Below are 19387 nucleotides of genomic sequence, written 5' to 3'. Positions count from 1 at the left end.
ATTAGATGCCCCAGCAGTCTCTGTGCTTCCCAGGGCAGTATATGCCTTTCTGCCCTACCAGTGCCTCCTCTGCAGCCTGTACTGCCCCTGGGTAGTCCATCTTCTATGTCCATACTCCTCTGTTTACACTTCCCCTGTGCGGACATGCGGCGGGAGCAGCGTTCAATGGCGGAGTCCACGCCCTCGCGACGCGGTAACCTGGCAACGACACGTCGACCAATGGGCGCTGCTGTGGGTGTGTACGCGCGCACGTGCGGATCTGGCATATACCCTGGAGGGAGTGGCGCAACTAGGCGAGGCCCCGCCCCCGCATGCCGCTGATTGGCTGCCCGAGTCCCGCGGGGCTCCTCCCTGCGGTGTTCCCTGTCAGAGGGAAGCACATAATGCACGTAGCACCCGGGGGTATTAAAGCGCGGGGAGCACCGCCGGCACGTAGCACCAAGGGGAGCTGGGACTGGAGCACGGGTGCAGCTGCACAGCCCTGCAGAGACAGCAGAGATAACAGCTCCTGCAGAAAAAGCAGGAGAGTGTCACTGAGTGCAGACCTCACAGGCAAGAGAGACTGCAAGAGGGAGATTAGCACTAGAGAGACAGCCAGCAGTACTGGCAGGAGAGACCGTCACTGAGTGGAAACATCCTAACTCAGAATCAACAGAGAGTGCAGGGGAGAAGCACGAAAAGGAGAGTTCCAGCAGCTGAGACTGCAGAAGGTGAGATCCATTACTGAGACACCAACTGCCAGGAACAGTGAAGCTGCAAGAAAGAGAGTGGCTTGAACACGGGGAAGAGACATCCAGCAGCACCGACAAGAGAGACCGTCACTGGGTGGAGACCTCCCAGTTCACAGGCAAGAGAGACCGCAGGGGAGAGGCTAACACTCAAAGGGATGATGGTCAAGACCACAGAGTGCAAAGACTGCAAAAGGTGAGATCCATTACTGAGAGACCACCTCCCTAGAGCAGTGAGTCTGCAAGAGAGAGGCCCGCATAAGGGGGGGAGACATCCAGCAGCTCCTCAGAGAGGTGAGATCCATTACTGAGAGAATATCACACAGTAGAGAAACTACAAGAGAGAGGCCATCCTACATGAAGAGTGGCACACACAAGAGGGCACGTTGCAGAGAGTGAAAAGGCCAGCATTTCAAGACAGAGACCCAGCAGCGCAGACAGGACAGACTGCGGATTGTGAGAGCCATTACTGACAGGAGATCTTCCTTAGAAGCAGTAGAGACTGCAGAGAGAGAGGCAGACGTACAGAGGGGAGACCTCCATCAGCAGAAGCACGGAAGGTGTAGTCCACAGAGGAGAGACCTCCATCAGCAGAGACTGCAGTGAGATGCAAGTGTACAGGGGGCATCTATGAGCACCGACAGAGCCAGCAGAGGGGCGAGGCAGCAGCATAGATCATCTGCAGACCACTCAGTGTAGGCGCAGGCCCCACCAGGCCAGCCTCTTGCCCATGGTTGTCCACCCAAGCGCCTGTCACATCATCCCAGCCTTTGGCCCAAGTCCATCATTCCACAGTCTTCTGACTCGCTTCAAACCTTCCTGGGGTGTCCTTTCCACACTAGGTCAGATCGCCCCAAGCATGCCTCTGCGACATATCTCCACGCTAGATCTGGAGCACTTGGCCCTTGAGCACATTGTTCCCCGCCTGCACGATGTTGGCTTCTGCTACCTGGACCACTTCTTGGGTGAGGTGGTTGGGGACTGTGTCCTGGAGCAGGTGAAGCGCATGCACAGCGACGGGGAGTTGAAGAATGGGCAGCTAGCCGGCCAACACCAGGGCACTGTCCGGAGCCACCTCCGTGGGGACCAGATAGCTTGGGTCACCGGTACCGAGGAGGGGTGCGAGGCTATAGGCTACCTTCTGTCCGTCATAGATCGTCTCGTAGTACTGTGTGGCAACCGGCTGGGGAGGTACTACATCAAGGAGCGCTCCAAGGTAAGTGTCAAAGGATTCAGTCTGCTGTAGCTCCTGCCACAAGACACCCCAAATCTGGCTTTACTGTCAGTAGAAGACTCACAGCCTGGCTTGTTTGTGTCAGGGGGTCCCTCATCTAGCCTCTGTGTTATAAATTCTCTTGCTTTAGCTCCTGGTGAAAGGTGGACCTAATTCCAGGTCCTGTTAAGAAGACCCCCCCCTCCCCCTACATTAGCTCGCTCTAGGCCATGAAACGTCTACAGCTCTAGCTCGTCCATGTCAAAGTCTCTAGTCTAGATGATTACTCACTCCAGTTTTGTGTCATGTGACGCCCCCTTCTAGTCCATGTGTGAAAGGATGCCCCAGCCAAGCTCGTCTTCAAGCTGAAGCCACCCTCCTTTAGATGTCCTGCATCAATGCAAACACCTTCTTCTATCAGCTCAAGCCCCTCACTCTAGATCCTGTTTGTTAGACCTCCTGTGTCAGTGGTAGCCCCCTACTCTAGATCTTCTGTTGGTGGTAGCCCCTTACTCTAGAATTTCTGTTGTGGTAGCCCCCTACTCTAGAACTTCTGTTGGTGGTAGTCCCTTACTCTAGATCTTATGTTGGTGGTAGCCCCCTACTCTAGAACTTCTGTTGGTGGCAGTCCCTTACTCTAGATCTTCTGTTGGTGGTAGTCTCTTACTCTAGATCTTCTGTTGGTGGTAGACCCTTAGTCTAGATCTTCTGTTGGTGGTAGTCCCTTACTCTAGCTCTTGTGTTGGTGGTAGCCCCTTACTCTAGATCTTCTGTCATTTGTAGCTCCTTACTCTAGATCCTCTTTGTGGTAGCCCCCTACTCTAGATCCTCTGTCAGTGGTAGCCCCTTACACTGGATCCTCTGTCAGTGGTAGCCCCCTACTCTAGATCCTCTGTCAGTGGAAGCCCCCTACTCTAGATCCTCTGTTGGTGGTAGCCCCTTACCCGTAGCCCCTTACCCTAGATCTTCTGTCAGTGGTAGCCCTCTAACCTAGATCTTCTGTCAGTGGTAGCCCTCTAACCTAGATCTTCTGTCAGTGATAGCCCCCTACTCTAGATCGTCTGTTGGTGGTAGCCTGTTACTCTAGATCCTCTGTCAGTGGTAGCTCCCTACCCTAGATATTCTGTCAGTGATAGCTCCCTACTCTAGATCGTCTGTTGGTGGTAGTCCCTTACTCTAGATCATCTGTTGGTGGTAGCCCCCTACTCTAGATCCTCTCTCAGTGGTAGTCCCGTACTCCAGATCTTCTGCCCTAGCCCCTTACTCAAGATCTTCTGTTGGTGGTAGTCCCTTACTCTAGATCTTCTGTTGGTGGTAGTCCCTTACTCTAGATCTTCTGTTGGTGGTAGTACCTTACTCTAGATCATCTGTTGGTGGTAGTACCTTACTCTAGATCCTCTCTCAGTGGTAGCCTCTTACTCTAGATCTTCTGTTGGTGGTAGCCCCTTACTCTGGATCTTCTGTTGGTGGTAGCCCCTTACTCTAGATCTTCTGTTGGTGGTAGCACCTTACTCTAGATCTTCTGTTGGTGGTAGCCTCTTACTGTAGATCTTCAGTTGGTGGTAGTCCCTTACTCTAGATCTTCTGTCCTAGCCCCTTACTCTAGATCTTCTGTTGGTGGTAGCCCCTTACTCTAGATCCTCTCTCAGTGGTAGCCTCTTACTCTAGATCTTGTGTTGGTGGTAGCCCCCTACTCTAGATCTTCTGTTGGTGGTAGCACCTTACTCTAGATCTTCTGTTGTAACCCCTTTCTCTAGATCTTCTTTTGGTGGTAGTACCTTACTCTAGATCCTCTCTCAGTGGTAGCCTCTTACTCTTGATCCTCTCTCAGTGGCAGCCCCCTACCCTAGATCTTCTGTCAGTTGTAGCCGCTTACTCTAGATCCTCTGTCAGTGGTGGCCCCTTATTCTAGATCCTCTGTTAGTGATAATCCTTACTCTAGATCCTCTCTCAGTGGTAGCCCCCTGCTCTAGATCCTCTCTCAGTGGTAGCCCCCTGCTCTAGATCCTCTCTCAGTGGTAGCCCCCTGCTCTAGATACTCTCTCAGTGGTAGCCCCCTACTCTAGATCCTCTCTCAGTGGTAACCCCTTATGCTAGATGTCCTGCATGAATGTTGGCCTCTAAAGAAGAGAAGGGAACACACTCTTGACCTGTGTTTCTTCTGCTAAACATACTAAATATTATTTGTTCTGTTCCATTTGTATGAAAGTATTACATATTCATCGTTTTTCATAAGATCAGATTTATTATATTTGTTTCCCAAAATATCTCATATTGCATAATTGTTAGTTGATAAACCGCATACATATTTGAGCAGCCAACAAATACATTTCAACAGTTCTTTCTGTGTATTGTGACATGATTGTTCTGTCAAAGAAAGAGAGGGATTGTTTCCATTTCTTTGAAAGCAAAGTCTCCCCATTGCAAAAGAACGACCTTCATAACCGATTCTCTCACTTGAACATCCGTTCAGACTCAAACACGACCACACTAAGCAATCCTAGTAACCTCCCAGCAAACGACACCCACGAGAGCAAACAACAGCAGAAATACAGGTTGAATTACTATCCACTGTGATGTTGTGGGCTGGGATCTGTTTTCCAACAAGAGGTCATGCACGTTTCGGCCTGGGTATATGATATAAATTGATACTTGTATAGCGCACTACTCACCCGCAAGGGTCTCAAGGCGCTTGTACGAATACCGCTGTGGAACCCATCCTGGCTTTCCCTGTGAGGCGTCCACTCCTGGGCACCCCCAAGGTGGAGGCCAGGCATCCTTAGCGTTGTGGGGGCCGTTGTGGAGATTAAGCAAGCTATTGCCCAGAGTTGCAGAGTGGGACTCCATGATTGGAATGGCACCGAGGCGAGAATTATCAGGTCCGTGGAATTTTTGAGCCCAAGACCCGCCGAGGCGGGGAATTGAACCCTGGTCCTGGGCTAGACCTCTGCATCAGTGTCTGCTGCTCTAATCATTGATCACTGATCACCTTCTCCAGGACCACACAACAATAGTCTAGTAACTCCCAGAGGTGGGCATGTAGGGAAGAATGACGGTTTTCACAAGAAGCCCCAGGCGCTTAGAAGCGCTCATCCACATTGATCATATCCATACTCCGAGGCGGAGCCTGCTGGTCCGATTGGAGTATGTTTTCACTCTCAACTGCATCTCTACGCATACTTCCTTTGCAGAGTCCTGACAGGGTTAGAATGGTATAGGTGCAAATGCCAGCGTTGTCACGGTTCAGAGGAGATTGGCCGGCTCCTGCTTGAAATACTGGATGTCTTCTCTAAAGTCGTCGGTCTTGTGCCTGGGTGCTTTGGTGAGCTTCCAAGCGCTGTTCAGTCGTAGGATCACCTTGGACCCTCTGTGTCAACAGATGACCCTGCTCTAGCCCCTGTCTCACCAGAAGTCCCCCCCACCCAACTCCTTGGACGCCTCCGCACCTCTTGTTAGTGACCCCTCAGTTGGTCCAGGTGCGAAGCCTTCGGATGAGATGTTTGGGGTGTAGGGTGTTTGGGGTGTAGGGTGTTTGGGGTGTAGGGTGTTTGGGGTGTAGGGTGTTTGGGGTGTAGGGTGTTTAGGGTGTTTAGGGTGTTTGGGGTGTAGGGTGTTTGGGGTGTTTGGGGTGTAGGGTGTTTGGGGTGTGGGGTGTTTGGGGTGTAGGGTGTTTGGGGTGTAGGGTGTTTGGGGTGTAGGGTGTTTGGGGTGTCGGGTGTTTGGGGTGTCGGGTGTTTGGGGTGTCGGGTGTTTGGGGTGTAGGGTGTTTGGCCTCTGCAGGTTCCAGGGTTTCTTTGCTGGTTCTGATACAGCATCTAAAAGCGGGTCTTGACCTCTCACAAAGTGGTGAACCCTCCCCGCCCGCCTCACACCCCGGTCAAGAGGATATGGCGCGGGGGTGGGGGGTAGTGGGGCACAGGGTGGGCCCTCCATGCCAGCTAAGGAGCACAAGACGTCATTGGGGTTCACCTGGACATTTAACCCGCTCCCATGAAGTCGGCTTCTCCCCTAACTTTGGAAGGGTGGTCGCCGCCATGGGAATGACATTTATTTGAGAGACATTCATAAGAGTTTGCAGTAATGTAAGTTCGAGACCCTGCGGGTCATGTGTAGCTGACAGAGAGAACCCGAGTTTATCGCACATTGCATAGAAAGTGACACGTTTAAGCACGTGTTTCTGCTAACGTGAAAAATGGTGTTAAGTTGATAACACAGAGGGTGCCTGTTGCAGCCGGCCTGCCTCTCCTTGAACCTGCCACTAGTGCTTAGAGGTTGCCTGGTGCAGCTGACCAGCCTCTCCTTGAACCTGCACTAGTGCACAGAGGGTGCCTGTTGCAGCCGGCCTGCCTCTCCTTGAACCTGCCACTAGTGCTTAGAGGGCGCCTGGTGCAGCTGACCAGCCTCTCCTTGAACCTGCACTAGTGCACAGAGGGTGCCTGTTGCAGCCGGCCTGCCTCTCCTTGAACCTGCCACTAGTGCTTAGAGGGCGCCTGGTGCAGCTGGCCAGCCTCTCCTTGAACCTGCGCTAGTGCACAGAGGGTGCCTGTTGCAGTCGGCCAGCCTCTCCTTGAACTTGCCACTAGTGCATGAAGTGTACCGTGGTGCAGCCAGCCTCTCCTTGAACCTGTCACTAGTGCATGAAGCATGCCCCGGTGCAGCCAACCTCTCCTTGAACCTGCCACTAGTGCACAGAGGACACCGGGTGCAGTCAGCTAGCCTCTCCTTGAGCCTGTCACTAGTGCTTGGAGGGTTCACCTGTGCAGTCAGCCAGCTTCTCCTTGACCCTGTCACTAGTGCACAGAGAGCACCCTGTCACTAGTGCACAGAGGACACCGGGTGCAGTCAGCTGGCCTCTCCTTGACCCTGTCACTAGTGCACAGAGCGGACCCGGTGCAGTCAGCTAGCCTCTCCTAGAACCTGTCACTAGTGTACAGAGGGCACCCAGTACAGTCAGCCAGCTTTTCCTTAAACCTGTCACTGGTGCACGGAGGGCACCCAGTCCAGCCAGCCTCTCCTTGACCCTGTCACTAGTGCACAGAGGGCACCTGGTACAGTCAGCCAGCCTCTCCTTAAACCTGTCACTGGTGCACGGAGGGCACCCAGTCCAGCCAGCCTCTCATTGACCCTGTCACTAGTGCACAGAGGGCACCCGGTACAGTCAGCCAGCCTCTCCTTAAACCTGTCACTAGTGCACAGAGGGCACCCGGTGCAGCCAGCCAGTCTCCCCTTTGTATTCACTGGTTGGTGCACGCAGCTCCCCTCACTCGTGTGAGGCTTTGCACGTCTCCTGGGCCGGGCCCTCCCCGCGGAGCCCTCGCGTGGTCCGAGCACATACTTGTGCATTGTGCTGTGGTTTTTCTTCCTCCTCGTGGTCACCACGCCTCGGAAGCAGTGTGACCGCAGAGGAGATCAGCGCGCTGCGGACGTGCCCCCGTGCATGGTGGGGGAGCTGAAAAGGGAGGGGAGTGAAGGCTATGCGTGGAGCCGTGGCCCCTGTTCACCCCGTGCTCCCCAGGCACAGGGAGCCGCTAGCGAGGGAGAGGGGCCCTGCCTCCTGTCAGCAGGACTGTGGGCCGTGGCCCCTGTGCTCTCCGGTGCTCCCCAGACGCGGGGAGCAGCTGCTGAGGGAGAGGGGCCCTGCCTCCTCTCAGCAGGACTGTGGGCCGTGGCCCCTGTGCTCTCCGGTGCTCCCCAGACACGGGGAGCAGCTGCTGAGGGAGAGGGGCCCTGCCTCCTCTCAGCAGGACTGTGGGCCGTGGCCCCTGTGCACTCCGGTGCTCCCCTGACGCGGGGAGCGGCTGTCGAGGGAGTGGGGCCCTGCCTCCTCTCAGCAGCAGTGTTGGACCGTGGCCCCTGTGCACCCCGGTGCTCTCCAGATGTGGAGAGCAGCTGCTGAAGGAGGAGTCCTGCCTCTTCTCAGCAGGAGTGTGGGACCGTGGCCCTTGTGCACCCTCGTGCTCCCCAGATGTGGGGAGCAGCTGCTGAAGGGGGAGTCCTGCATCCTCTCAGCAGGGGGTGGGTGTGATCGGTCTCTAGGACACATGGACGTGCCCGCGGCGGGAGAAGCAGCAGGTAGTGGAGCTGGGGGGTAGGGCTTTAAGTGGGCCGGGTCCTGCCGGTGCTCGGCACAGACAGTTCTAAAAAGCAGGTGCTAAGACGGGTCCCTATCAGGCTCTCATTCATCCCACTTAAATAAACCCCTGGCCACAGTGACGGACGTCGCGAACATTAACACTGCACACGGACAGTGCAAAGTAAACAAGCATTTGCAATGCAATCGGTCTCGCATTAGTAAAAGTTTGACTTTTTGGCTTAGCAAATATTAATGAACATTACCAGCTCTCATTTTGTTAATGTAGACCTATAGAGTGTAGTGTGGTGCAGTGAAGTGGTGTAGTATAGAGTAGAGGTCATTATTGTAGAGTGTAGTGGAGTAGTTTAGCGTGGAGCGGTGTTGAGTAAAGTGGAAGAAAGTTTATAGAGTGGGATTGTGTGTGCTTGTATTATGATTGGGATGGTGTGTGCTTGTATTATGAGTGGGATGGTGTGTGCGTGTATTATGATTGGGATTGTGTGCTCTTGTATTATGATGGGGATTGTGTGCGCTTGTATTATGATTGGGATTGTGTGCGCTTGTATCATGATTGGGATTGTGTACGCTTGTATCATGATTGGGATTGTGTGCGCTTGCATTATGATGGGGATTGTGTGCGCTTGCATTATGATTGGGATGTGTGTGCTTGTATCATGATTGGGATTGTGTGCGCTTGCATTATGATGGGGATTGTGTGCGCTTGTATTATGATTGGGATGTGTGTGCTTGTATCATGATTGGGATTGTGTGCGCTTGCATTATGATGGGGATTGTGTGCGCTTGTATTATGAGTGGGATGGTGTGTGCGTGTATTATGATTGGGATTGTGTGCTCTTGTATTATGATGGGGATTGTGTGCGCTTGTATCATGATTGGGATTGTGTGTGCTTGTATCATGATTGGGATTGTGTGCGCTCTTATTATGATTGAGATTGTGTGCGCTTGTATTATGATGGGGATGGTGTGTGCTTGTATTATGAGTGGGATGGTGTGTGCTTGTATTATGATTGGGATGGTGTGTGCTTGTATTATGATTGGGATTGTGTGTGCTTGTATTATGATTGGGATTGTGTGCGCTTGTATTATGATGGGGATTGTGTGCGCTTGTATTATGATTGGGGATTGTGCGCGCTTGTATTATGATTGGGGATTGTGCGCGCTTGTATTATGATTGGGGATTGTGCGCGCTTGTATTATGATTGGGGATTGTGCGCGCTTGCATTATGATTGGGATGTGTGTGCGCTTGTATTATGATGGGGATTGTGCGCGCTTGTATTATGATGGGGATGGTGTGCGCTTGTATTATGATGGGGATTGTGCGTGCTTGTATTATGATTGGGATTGTGTGTGCTTGTATTATGAGTGGGATGGTGTGTGCGTGTATTATGATTGGGATTGTGTGCTCTTGTATTATGATGGGGATTGTGTGCGCTTGTATTATGATTGGGATGGTGTGTGCTTGTATTATGATTGGGATTGTGTGCGCTTGTATTATGATGGGGATTGTGTGCGCTTGTATTATGATTGGGATTGTGTGCGCTTGTATTATGATTGGGATTGTGTGCGCTTGTATTATGATTGGGATTGTGTGCGCTTGTATTATGATGGGGATGGTGTGTGCTTGTATTATGATTGGGATTGTGTGTGCTTGTATTATGATTGGGATTGTGTGCGCTTGTATCATGATTGGTATTGTGTGCGCTTGTATCATGATTGGGATTGTGTGCGCTTGCATTATGATGGGGATTGTGTGCGCTTGCATTATGATTGGGATGTGTGTGCTTGTATCATGATTGGGATTGTGTGCGCTTGCATTATGATGGGGATTGTGTGCGCTTGTATTATGATTGGGATGTGTGTGCTTGTATCATGATTGGGATTGTGTGCGCTTGCATTATGATGGGGATTGTGTGCGCTTGTATTATGAGTGGGATGGTGTGTGCGTGTATTATGATTGGGATTGTGTGCTCTTGTATTATGATGGGGATTGTGTGCGCTTGTATCATGATTGGGATTGTGTGTGCTTGTATCATGATTGGGATTGTGTGCGCTCTTATTATGATTGAGATTGTGTGCGCTTGTATTATGATTGGGATTGTGTGTGCTTGTATTATGATGGGGATTGTGTGCGCTTGTATTATGATTGGGATTGTGTGCGCTTGTATTATGATTGGGATTGTGTGCGCTTGTATTATGATGGGGATTGTGTGCGCTTGTATTATGATTGGGGATTGTGCGCGCTTGTATTATGATTGGGGATTGTGCGCGCTTGTATTATGATTGGGGATTGTGCGTGCTTGTATTATGATTGGGGATTGTGCGCGCTTGCATTATGATTGGGATGTGTGTGCGCTTGTATTATGATGGGGATTGTGCGCGCTTGTATTATGATGGGGATGGTGTGCGCTTGTATTATGATGGGGATTGTGCGCTTGTATTATGATTGGGATTGTGTGCGCTTGTATTTTGATAAAATATAGTCATATTATGTAGGAATGAACGTATGAGGAATATAGGTTGGCGGTGCTGCATTTGCTGTTCCAATGTATTTATCATGTGTTTGCTGTGCAAGGTGACGTTACTTGTACCTGCTTCTTTAGTTGCCTGTGTGGGCTTTAAGCAACGCATATAAAACAAGCTGCACGTTCATTTCCCAGTTTATGGGATCAGTGTATCTGGTTTCTGTGATTGTAGCAGCATCCCAAAATGACTGCTAAGATCTAGAGCCCATGATTGCAGCCAGTGGCGCTGGGTAAGAGACTGCTAAGATCTAGAGCCCATGATTGCAGCCAGTGGCGCTGGGTAAGAGACTGCTAAGATCCAGAGCCCATGATTGCAGCCAGTGGCGCTGGGTAAGAGACTGCTAAGATCTAGAGCCCATGATTGCAGCCAGTGGCGCTGGGTAAGAGACTGCTAAGATCTAGAGCCCATGATTGCAGCCAGTGGCGCTGGGTAAGAGACTGCTAAGATCTAGAGCCCCTGATTGCAGCCAGTGGCGCTGGGTAAGAGACTGCTAAGATCCAGAGCCCATGATTGCAGCCAGTGGCGCTGGGTAAGAGACTGCTAAGATCTAGAGCTCATGATTGCAGCCAGTGGCGCTGGGTAAGAGACTGCTAAGATCCAGAGCCCATGATTGCAGCCAGTGGCGCTGGGTAAGAGACTGCTAAGATCTAGAGCCCATGATTGCAGCCAGTGGCGCTGGGTAAGAGACTGCTAAGATCCAGAGCCCATGATTGCAGCCAGTGGCGCTGGGTAAGAGACTGCTAAGATCCAGAGCCCATGATTGCAGCCAGTGGCGCTGGGTAAGAGACTGCTAAGATCTAGAGCCCATGATTGCAGCCAGTGGCGCTGGGTAAGAGACTGCTAAGATCCAGAGCCCATGATTGCAGCCAGTGGCGCTGTGTAAGAGACTGCTAAGATCTAGAGCCCCTGATTGCAGCCAGTGGCGCTGGGTAAGAGACTGCTAAGATCTAGAGCCCCTGATTGCAGCCAGTGGCGCTGGGTAAGAGACTGCTAAGATCCAGAGCCCCTGATTGCAGCCAGTGGCGCTGGGTAAGAGACTGCTAAGATCTAGAGCCCATGATTGCAGCCAGTGGCGCTGGGTAAGAGACTGCTAAGATCCAGAGCCCCTGATTGCAGCCAGTGGCGCTGGGTAAGAGACTGCTAAGATCTAGAGCCCCTGATTGCAGCCAGTGGCGCTGGGTAAGAGACTGCCCTGTGTGATGTGCTGGCTTCAGATCACGCGCTACAACAGGCTCTTTGGAATTAGCGGTGTTGTGCTACTTGCGTCATTTATTTTGCCTGGGTACTGTGGTCATCTACTTGGGTTTGATTGTTACCGGCCCTCGTTTTGTAAACTATGATCCCAATCTGTGAAATCTTGGCACATCCCTTTATCTGACTGTCACGTGACTGAGGTCGCCTTATAGTTTAGAGCACCTGGGATGAGCTGCTGCCGACTCTCCCGATGAAAAGCCAAAGCACAGTAACAAAGGTCAGGCCTTGGAGCGCGCTCAGTCCTCGGAGCGCGCTCAGTCCTGGGAGCGCGCTCAGTCCTGGGAGCGCGCTCAGTCCTGGGAGCGCGCTCAGTCCTGGGAGCGCGCTCAGTCCTGGGAGCGCGCTCAGTCCTGAGAGCGCGCTCAGTCCTCGGCGCGCGCTCAGTCCTCGGCGCGCGCTCAGTCCTCGGAGCGCGCTCAGTCCTCGCTCCCATCTCACCTCACATCCCCCCATGCAGCCAGGCTGCGGAGCTGGGGCTGCTGCCTGGAAACTGCCCACAGAAAGATGTTGCTTTTTCCAAACTGAGGCCTGGAGGGGAGTGGAGAAGGGAGAGGCGAGTGGCCTGGAGACGCCGCCAGAGGAATGTGTCTTACAGGCTGGGTCCTGGGGCTGCCAATGACAGGAGTCAGAGGGTGGAAACTGTGGGCTGGGCGGAGAGCTGGGAAAGCTGAGGGAGGAACACGGACTGCTCGCAGCCCTCACTCACAGCACTGAGCCCTCGTGGGCAGCAGACACCCGCCACTGAGTGTTTAGGAGCACCACAGGGTGACACTCACACACCGGGTGTAGAAACAGACTGTCCGCAGCTTTTGCGCACTCTACAGAGACCTCACAGTAGCAAAAACATCCCTCGGTGAGTGTACAGGGGGCGGCTGTGCCTATGGCCCTCACTGACTGCTCCCTGTGACCCGTCACTCTGAGGGAGCAAATGTTCCTCAGTGAGTGCATAGGAGCACAGGCTGTGCCTAGGGCTCTCAATGACTGCTACCCGCGAGCACTCACTATGCAGAAGCCTCGCGGGCAGCAAACATCCCTCAGTGAGTGTAGGGGGCGGATGTGCCTAGGGTACTTACTGACTGCTACCTAGGAGTAGTCACTCACTGACCCTTCATAAAAGCACAGTCTGTCCGCACTCTTTAAATAGCCATGCAGATAGGACACAAACACCGGTCACTGAGTGCACAGCGAGGCAGGGTGTTAACACGGCCCTCACTGTCTGCTGCGGACAGTCTGTTTCGGTGCACAGAGTCGCGACGCTGCTCTCAGCCCTGGCATGGCCACTTCGGGCAACAGATCCCGCCTGATCCGGCAAGTAGACTGGAAGAGGCACATCTTGGCCTCCAAGTTGCAAACATCTGCGTTGACTGTTTTCCACCACACGCGGCATCTTATGGAGGCTGTTACCCCTTTGAGGTGAAATGCATACAGTGCCCCAGAGCCAGAGCCGTCCTAACTTGGAAACAAATCTTCCTTCACTATAACCCTTGCATAGGCTGCAAATGTCCATGAAGATGGCTGCACGTAGGGGTTAGTGCCAATATCGGCAACTGTTGTCACATAACACATAGTAAATACATAAATAAACCACACAACACTTTTTGTAAGTGGAGAAATATTGCTGCAGGTTTATTAGCATAACCAAATATGCAAACATGGTGGGTTATCTTGCGTGCGATCCGATCCCAGGGCAGGCCAACCCCTAGCAGCCTGCCCGTCTGATAAGCCTAAATTACACCATGGCAGTCACCGATTGGTGCATACCAAACCTTGGGAGAGGCCACCCCTCCCATCCGTGGACCACCAGTCCACGTGCTTACTCACGCCCCCCCCCCGAAAGAGGTGGGCGGAGCGTATGCTGGCAGCCCCCGGTTGCTCAGACCCACAACCGCCCGTAGGACTAACGGGGCGCCGTAGTTCTTCCAGGGGACACTCTAGACATCCCTGGGTATCCTGGCTTAGCACCACGCTGTGCTGCTGCATGAAGTACCCCTTGGTATCTGCAGACTCTGGATCGCCCTGTAACTCCTCCTGCAACACAAAATAACATGTTAGAGAGCCTAACCCCCTCCATGTACCTCCGGGCGGGCAAGGCGAGACAGAGGGACAAGAGGGCGAGGAAGGGGCGGGCACAGCCTAAATACCCTTGATGTAATGATGCACAATGACCAAACGGGTCAGGCACTAGGACCGGCCTGGGTGGGGACCAGGGCGGGCGGAAAGGGAGGAGCAGAGGGCAAGGGAGGGCAGTTGGACACCGGCCCTGGTTGAGGAAGGACGTGAATAAAGAAGCTGCACAAAAGATGATCACGTGTCCGTGTCTCATTTGAATCCAGCGACACTACAACTGGCGACGAAGGTGGCAAGAACCTTCACGTGAGCTCGCCCTGCGTCTGGGGCTGGAGCGTAACGACAAAAGTGCACACCGGGAGCCCACCCCGGCGGCAACGCATCCGGAGCTCGCCCCCGCGTGTGGAGGTGTGAGCGTGATAGCGGAAAAAGCCTACCGGGAGCCCACCCCGGCGGCGTCTGGCCCGGAGAAGCTCGCCCTGCGTGTGGGGGCTGGAGCGCGATATTAAAAAGCCTACCGGAAGCCCACCCCGGCGGCATCTGTCCTGGAGAAGCTCGCCCTGCATCTGGGGGCTGGAGCGCGATGCTAAAAAGCCTACCGGGAGCCCACCCCAGTGGCATCTGACCTGGAGAAGCTCGCCCTGCGTCTGGGGCTGGAGCGCGACATCCAAAGAGCCTACCGGGAGCCCACCCCGGCGGCAATAGTGAAAGGAGCACAAGAACGAAGAAAGGAACCTCACCTGGATTGGAAGCGGTACCCAAAAGCAGAGCCCCGGTGAGTGAGTTCAAGCGCTGTTCTTCGCGGTGCCTCCGGTGATTTGAATGACAAAATCTCGTTGCACACGAGATTCTCGCGGCGGCCATTTTGAAGTCAGGCGCGAGATTTGGCCCTATCCCCTGTCAGGGGCCATCGGCGGCCATCTTTAAGTCAGGCGGCCGAGCCAAACAGCAAACAAGCATTGGTAGATGAAGTGAAAAAAAAAAACAAGCCTTGGTGAATACAATAGTAACAACAAACAAGCATTAGTAAATGCAAACAGAAGTAACAAACAAGCATTGACAAAGGAAACAGGAGTACCAAACAAACACTGGCAAATGCAACAGAAGGAACAAACAAGCATTGGCAAAGGCAAGAGAAGTAACAAACAAGCATTGGTAAATGCAACAGAAGTAACAAACAAACACTAGCAAGTGCAACGAAACAAACAAACACTGGCGAATAAAACAAGCGCAACAAACAAGCACTGGTGAGTGCAACGGAGAGCAAACGAAGTGGGTAACAGCAATAACAGCTGAACAATGCCCGACCAAGCGCCCGCAAGTATGTTTGGAGCCTCATTCCTGCGTCGCCCTGAGCCCCTCGTTCTTGAATCGAGTGGGGGCATGGGTCCGCGATGGCAAGAATGGATAGAAGATTTTGAGGATTTCATGAAAGCGTCCAAGGTGACGGACCTTGAAGAACAACTGTTTGCCCTCAAGAACTTGATTGGCAAGGAAGTCGGACGGATCATAAAAGAACTACCGGCTGAGTCCTCTGGTGCCTATGACAAAGTTCGCGAAGCACTAGATCGCAAGTTCCTCCACAAACGGAACGTTGACTACGAGCGGTACACATTCAATCTGGCCGCGCAAGAGAAAGGTGAACAGATGGGGTGTTCGTCACGCGGCTGAGACGACTGGCGAGATACTGTGATTTTGACAATTTCTCAACTGAAGACGCCCTTCGGCTGAGAGTCATAGAAGGATGCCTCTCTGAACCACTACGACGCAAATTGCTCAAGAAAAGCTACTCGCTGGAAGAGATAGAAGAGATGACGAGAGTAGAAGAACAAGCAGATGAACATGCGAAGAAAATAGAAGCCGGGAAAGGTGAGAGACGGGAGCAAGCATTCAGGATGCAGTCTCGGCCAATGCATGAAAGATCACCACCACAGAGGCGTTCCTCCAGGTCCAAGAGACAACACCACCAGTCAAGCAATGGACACAAAGGCAGACCACACCACAAGGAACGATCAGACAGACACCTCAAATGTTACAGATGCGGCTACGACTTCCCACATGCCGACGCATGCCCAGCACTAGGCCAACAATGCCGGAAGTGTGGTAGAGAGAACCACTTTGAAAGCATGTGCGGGGCGGTACCCAAAGGTGATCAAAAGGGAAGACACCGGCAACATCAGACTTCAAGCAGTCGTCACTATGTCAGAGCAGTCCAGGATAGACGAGACTCATCCACTGGGTCGTCACAATCCAGCTGCCACTCATGCGGGACATATCAATCTCGACGGTCGTCATCAGGAGAATCTCGATCCACATCACCAATTTATCAAGACCGAAAGGAATACATTTATTGTGTAGCTGACCATGATTGGCTGAAAGAATACCAGCGATTGGACATCAGAATGGGGGCTCACCCCACCAAGTTCGTGCTAGACAGTGGGGCTTCACTAAACTACCTGCCCGTCACGGAATACCAACGAATGAAATCACCCCCCAAGCTGGACAACGCACATGTGCGAGTGTACACGTGGATGTCCAAAAAGCCACTAACGTGTCTAGGGAAATTTGCAACCGAACTGTCGTATCAAGATCGCACAATATCAGCATACATCCACATCATCGAGGGACCTGAGGCCGACTGCCTCCTGAGCCTAGCCACCGCAGAACGACTGAAACTGATTGACATCTTATACCGAGTGGCTGACAAACAAGCTGTCATCCACAAGCCAGGAAAAGCTGCAAACCAGGCCGACTACACGTCCCGGCACCTCATCACATCAAGCAAATCAGAACAATCAATAGCAGACGAATACATCCACTTCGCAGTGGACCAAGCGAGACCTCCAGCTGTTCCACTAGAAGCCATTTGTGAAGCGACGCAAACAGATGCCACCCTGCAAGAGGTGAAACGTCAGATCGAAACAAACAGCTGGAGACACACGCAAAGCAGTGAACAAAGCGACCAAGAAATAGCAACAAAAAGAGACTGGTTTCCAACACTAGACATGGTGGGAGAGACAACACTGAAAGACTACCAGCAATGCCAACTGGTGAGCAGTCCGGATCCTCCTGCACCACTACAAATGTCTCCGCTACCGGAGGGTGGTTGGCAACGCATTGCCACTGACTCCTTTGGGCCAATAAAATCGAACCAACATGTCCTGGTCATCATGGACGAGGACTCCAGATTCCCCATAGCACACCTGTGTTCATCAACGAAAGCATCAAGCACCATGCCGATATTAGAGGAGGTCTCTGCTGCATGGGGCATTCCTCTAGTGGTGAAGTCAGACAACGGGCCTCCACTCAACAGCCATGACTTTGCTGATTTTGTTCAACACCTCAATTTCAAGCACCGCAAGATCACACCATTATGGCCTCAGACCAATGGAATGGTTGAACGCTTCATGGGCACGATAAAGAAAGCCATTCAGCAGGCAGAACTCACCGGTAAGAGCATTCAAATGGCCCTCAACGAGGTACTACGAGCATACCGAAACACGCCCCACTCCACCACAGGCAAATGTCCTGCCACTCTCATGCTGGAACGCCCAGTGCGTACCAGACTACCAATGATGACTAGGGCAGTGAACGAACAGTATCCTGACTGTGACTATGAGGAGCTGGCGGCCAGAGACAAAATAAAGAAAGAAAAGATGAGAGACTATGATGATGAACGGCGACGTGCTGCGCCCCCACAAATACAAGAAGGAGACTGGGTGCTTGCGCGACAAGAGCAGCCCCGGAAGACTGACAGCAAGTACCACGAGGTTCCGCTGAAGGTGATACAACAAAAGGGAACCATGATCTCTGCAGGGACTGACAGAAGAAGACTAACAAGGAGTGTCACGTACTTTAAAAAGTGCGGACCAAACATTAAGGAACTACTGACTGAACTGAAAATGGAGAAGAAAGAACCAGGGGCACCGCCCCCACACAGTCGGGCGGTGATAGAACTAGCTGACGAGATCGAGCGTGACAATGCTGAACTCCAGTCACGCTCCAGACGGGTCATCACAAAACTGTCCGCCTTACTGAGGAACTTTAAAGAGACGTTGCTGCAATATTACTACTTTGCTTTTATTTACAGAGGGGGGAGATGTAATGATGCACAATGACCAAACGGGTCAGGCACTAGGACCGGCCTGGGTGGGGACCAGGGCGGGCGGAAAGGGAGGAGCAGAGGGCAAGGGAGGGCAGTTGGACACCGGCCCTGGTTGAGGAAGGACGTGAATAAAGAAGCTGCACAAAAGATGATCACGTGTCCGTGTCTCATTTGAATCCAGCGACACTACACTTGCCCCCTCCCCACCGCCGGAAGTAACCATTCGCCGGACGTCTTCCCTGGCGGAGCCCAGGGACTAGACCGGCTGCCCCCAGTGCCTTCATGCGGCACTAAGGCGGCCGCCCTGTTAGTGGGGCTGCTGCACAACCCCCGGGCAGCCTTGCAGAATGTCAGGAAAAGAGCTGCAGACGCGACGCGTGGGAGCGGAGGGTGGGCCCGTGGGCTGCAGCAGGAATGAGGAAGCAGTCAGTCTGCCTCTGCTCGGGCTCGGCTGACTTCCCCTCTCTGTGATATCTGGAGCAGCAGGTTAGTCAGAAAGCTCCACGCGTGGAAGGTGCTCTCAGGTCTTGGAGCGAGGGGGTGCGTGAGTCCCCTCTGAGAGAGCGGGGTACGGTCTGCTCGACCCTGAGCCACACCGATGCAGACTGACGAGAAGCCCCATCCCCGGGCGCATCAGAGGCGCTGGAATATCTCATGAGAGCACCTTCAGACCTGTGTTCCTTGGAGGTTAAATGCATACAGTGTCCCAGAGCCGTCCTAACTCGGAAACAAATCCTCCTTCACTATAACCCTTGCATAGGAATGTCAGGAAAAGAGCTGCAGACGCGACGCTGGAATCTCATCAGTGCACCTTCAGACCGGTGTTCTTTCTGGAAATGCATTTGAAAATTGTGCAGAGGAAGTTGCGCGCGCTTGCTCGTGTGATGTATACACAATTTAACAGTTTCACTGTAAGAAGAATATCGCGGTAGACAGTTTAAAAACCTAGCAACAGCCGAAGGAAACGAGTTGTGCGCACGAGCAGCCCACCTCTCTTTCCTTCTTTCACTTAGTTGCTTCCCTGTGAAATGGATCCAAATAAGATCTGTTCTCAGTTGCTGACTGGTGGGAGAACTCTGACGGTGTTGAAGAGTTCCTTGCTGTGGTTGGAGGAGGCTACAATGCCGTCTGCCAGGGCATGTTTTTTCGTGTCTTTTAGGCGTTGATGGTAGTTGTTGAGGGCTGATTTGAAGGTGGGCCGGTCTGTGGGGTCTTTGCTGGTGCACCATCGTCTCCAGACGTTTACAGTTGCGTTTCATGATCCTGAGCTCTTGTGTTTACCAGTCGGCTTATGTAAAGTCATGCAATAAAAATGCTTTTACAGAACTAGGATCCCCTGAGTTGGTAACTTCGCAGATGGAAACCCGCCCCAGTTTATAAGGCTACTTACAGCATATTCCCC

The 19387-nt window shown here is 52.6% G+C and overlaps 1 protein-coding gene across 2 annotated transcripts in view; it reads left to right on the top strand.

Moving 5' to 3' along the window:
* The first annotated feature begins 347 nt into the window (after positions 1–347).
* Positions 348–19387, top strand: part of EGLN3 (egl-9 family hypoxia inducible factor 3) — a 44007-nt gene continuing 24967 nt past the window's right edge. Inside the window, exon 1 of one of the 2 annotated variants that reach the window (XM_085627419.1) lies at positions 348–1944. In XM_085627419.1, the coding sequence (XP_085483545.1) occupies positions 1459–1944 (486 nt within the window). In that variant the 5' untranslated portion in view covers positions 348–1458. The remainder of the gene's footprint in view (positions 1945–19387) is intronic. The other variant, XM_085627417.1, reaches the window with a different exon arrangement.

Source organism: Triturus cristatus, chromosome 9 (assembly GCF_964204655.1).
Source record: "Triturus cristatus chromosome 9, aTriCri1.1, whole genome shotgun sequence".
Lineage (NCBI taxonomy): Eukaryota > Metazoa > Chordata > Amphibia > Caudata > Salamandridae > Triturus > Triturus cristatus.
This window is presented reverse-complemented; position numbering and strand designations above follow the sequence as displayed.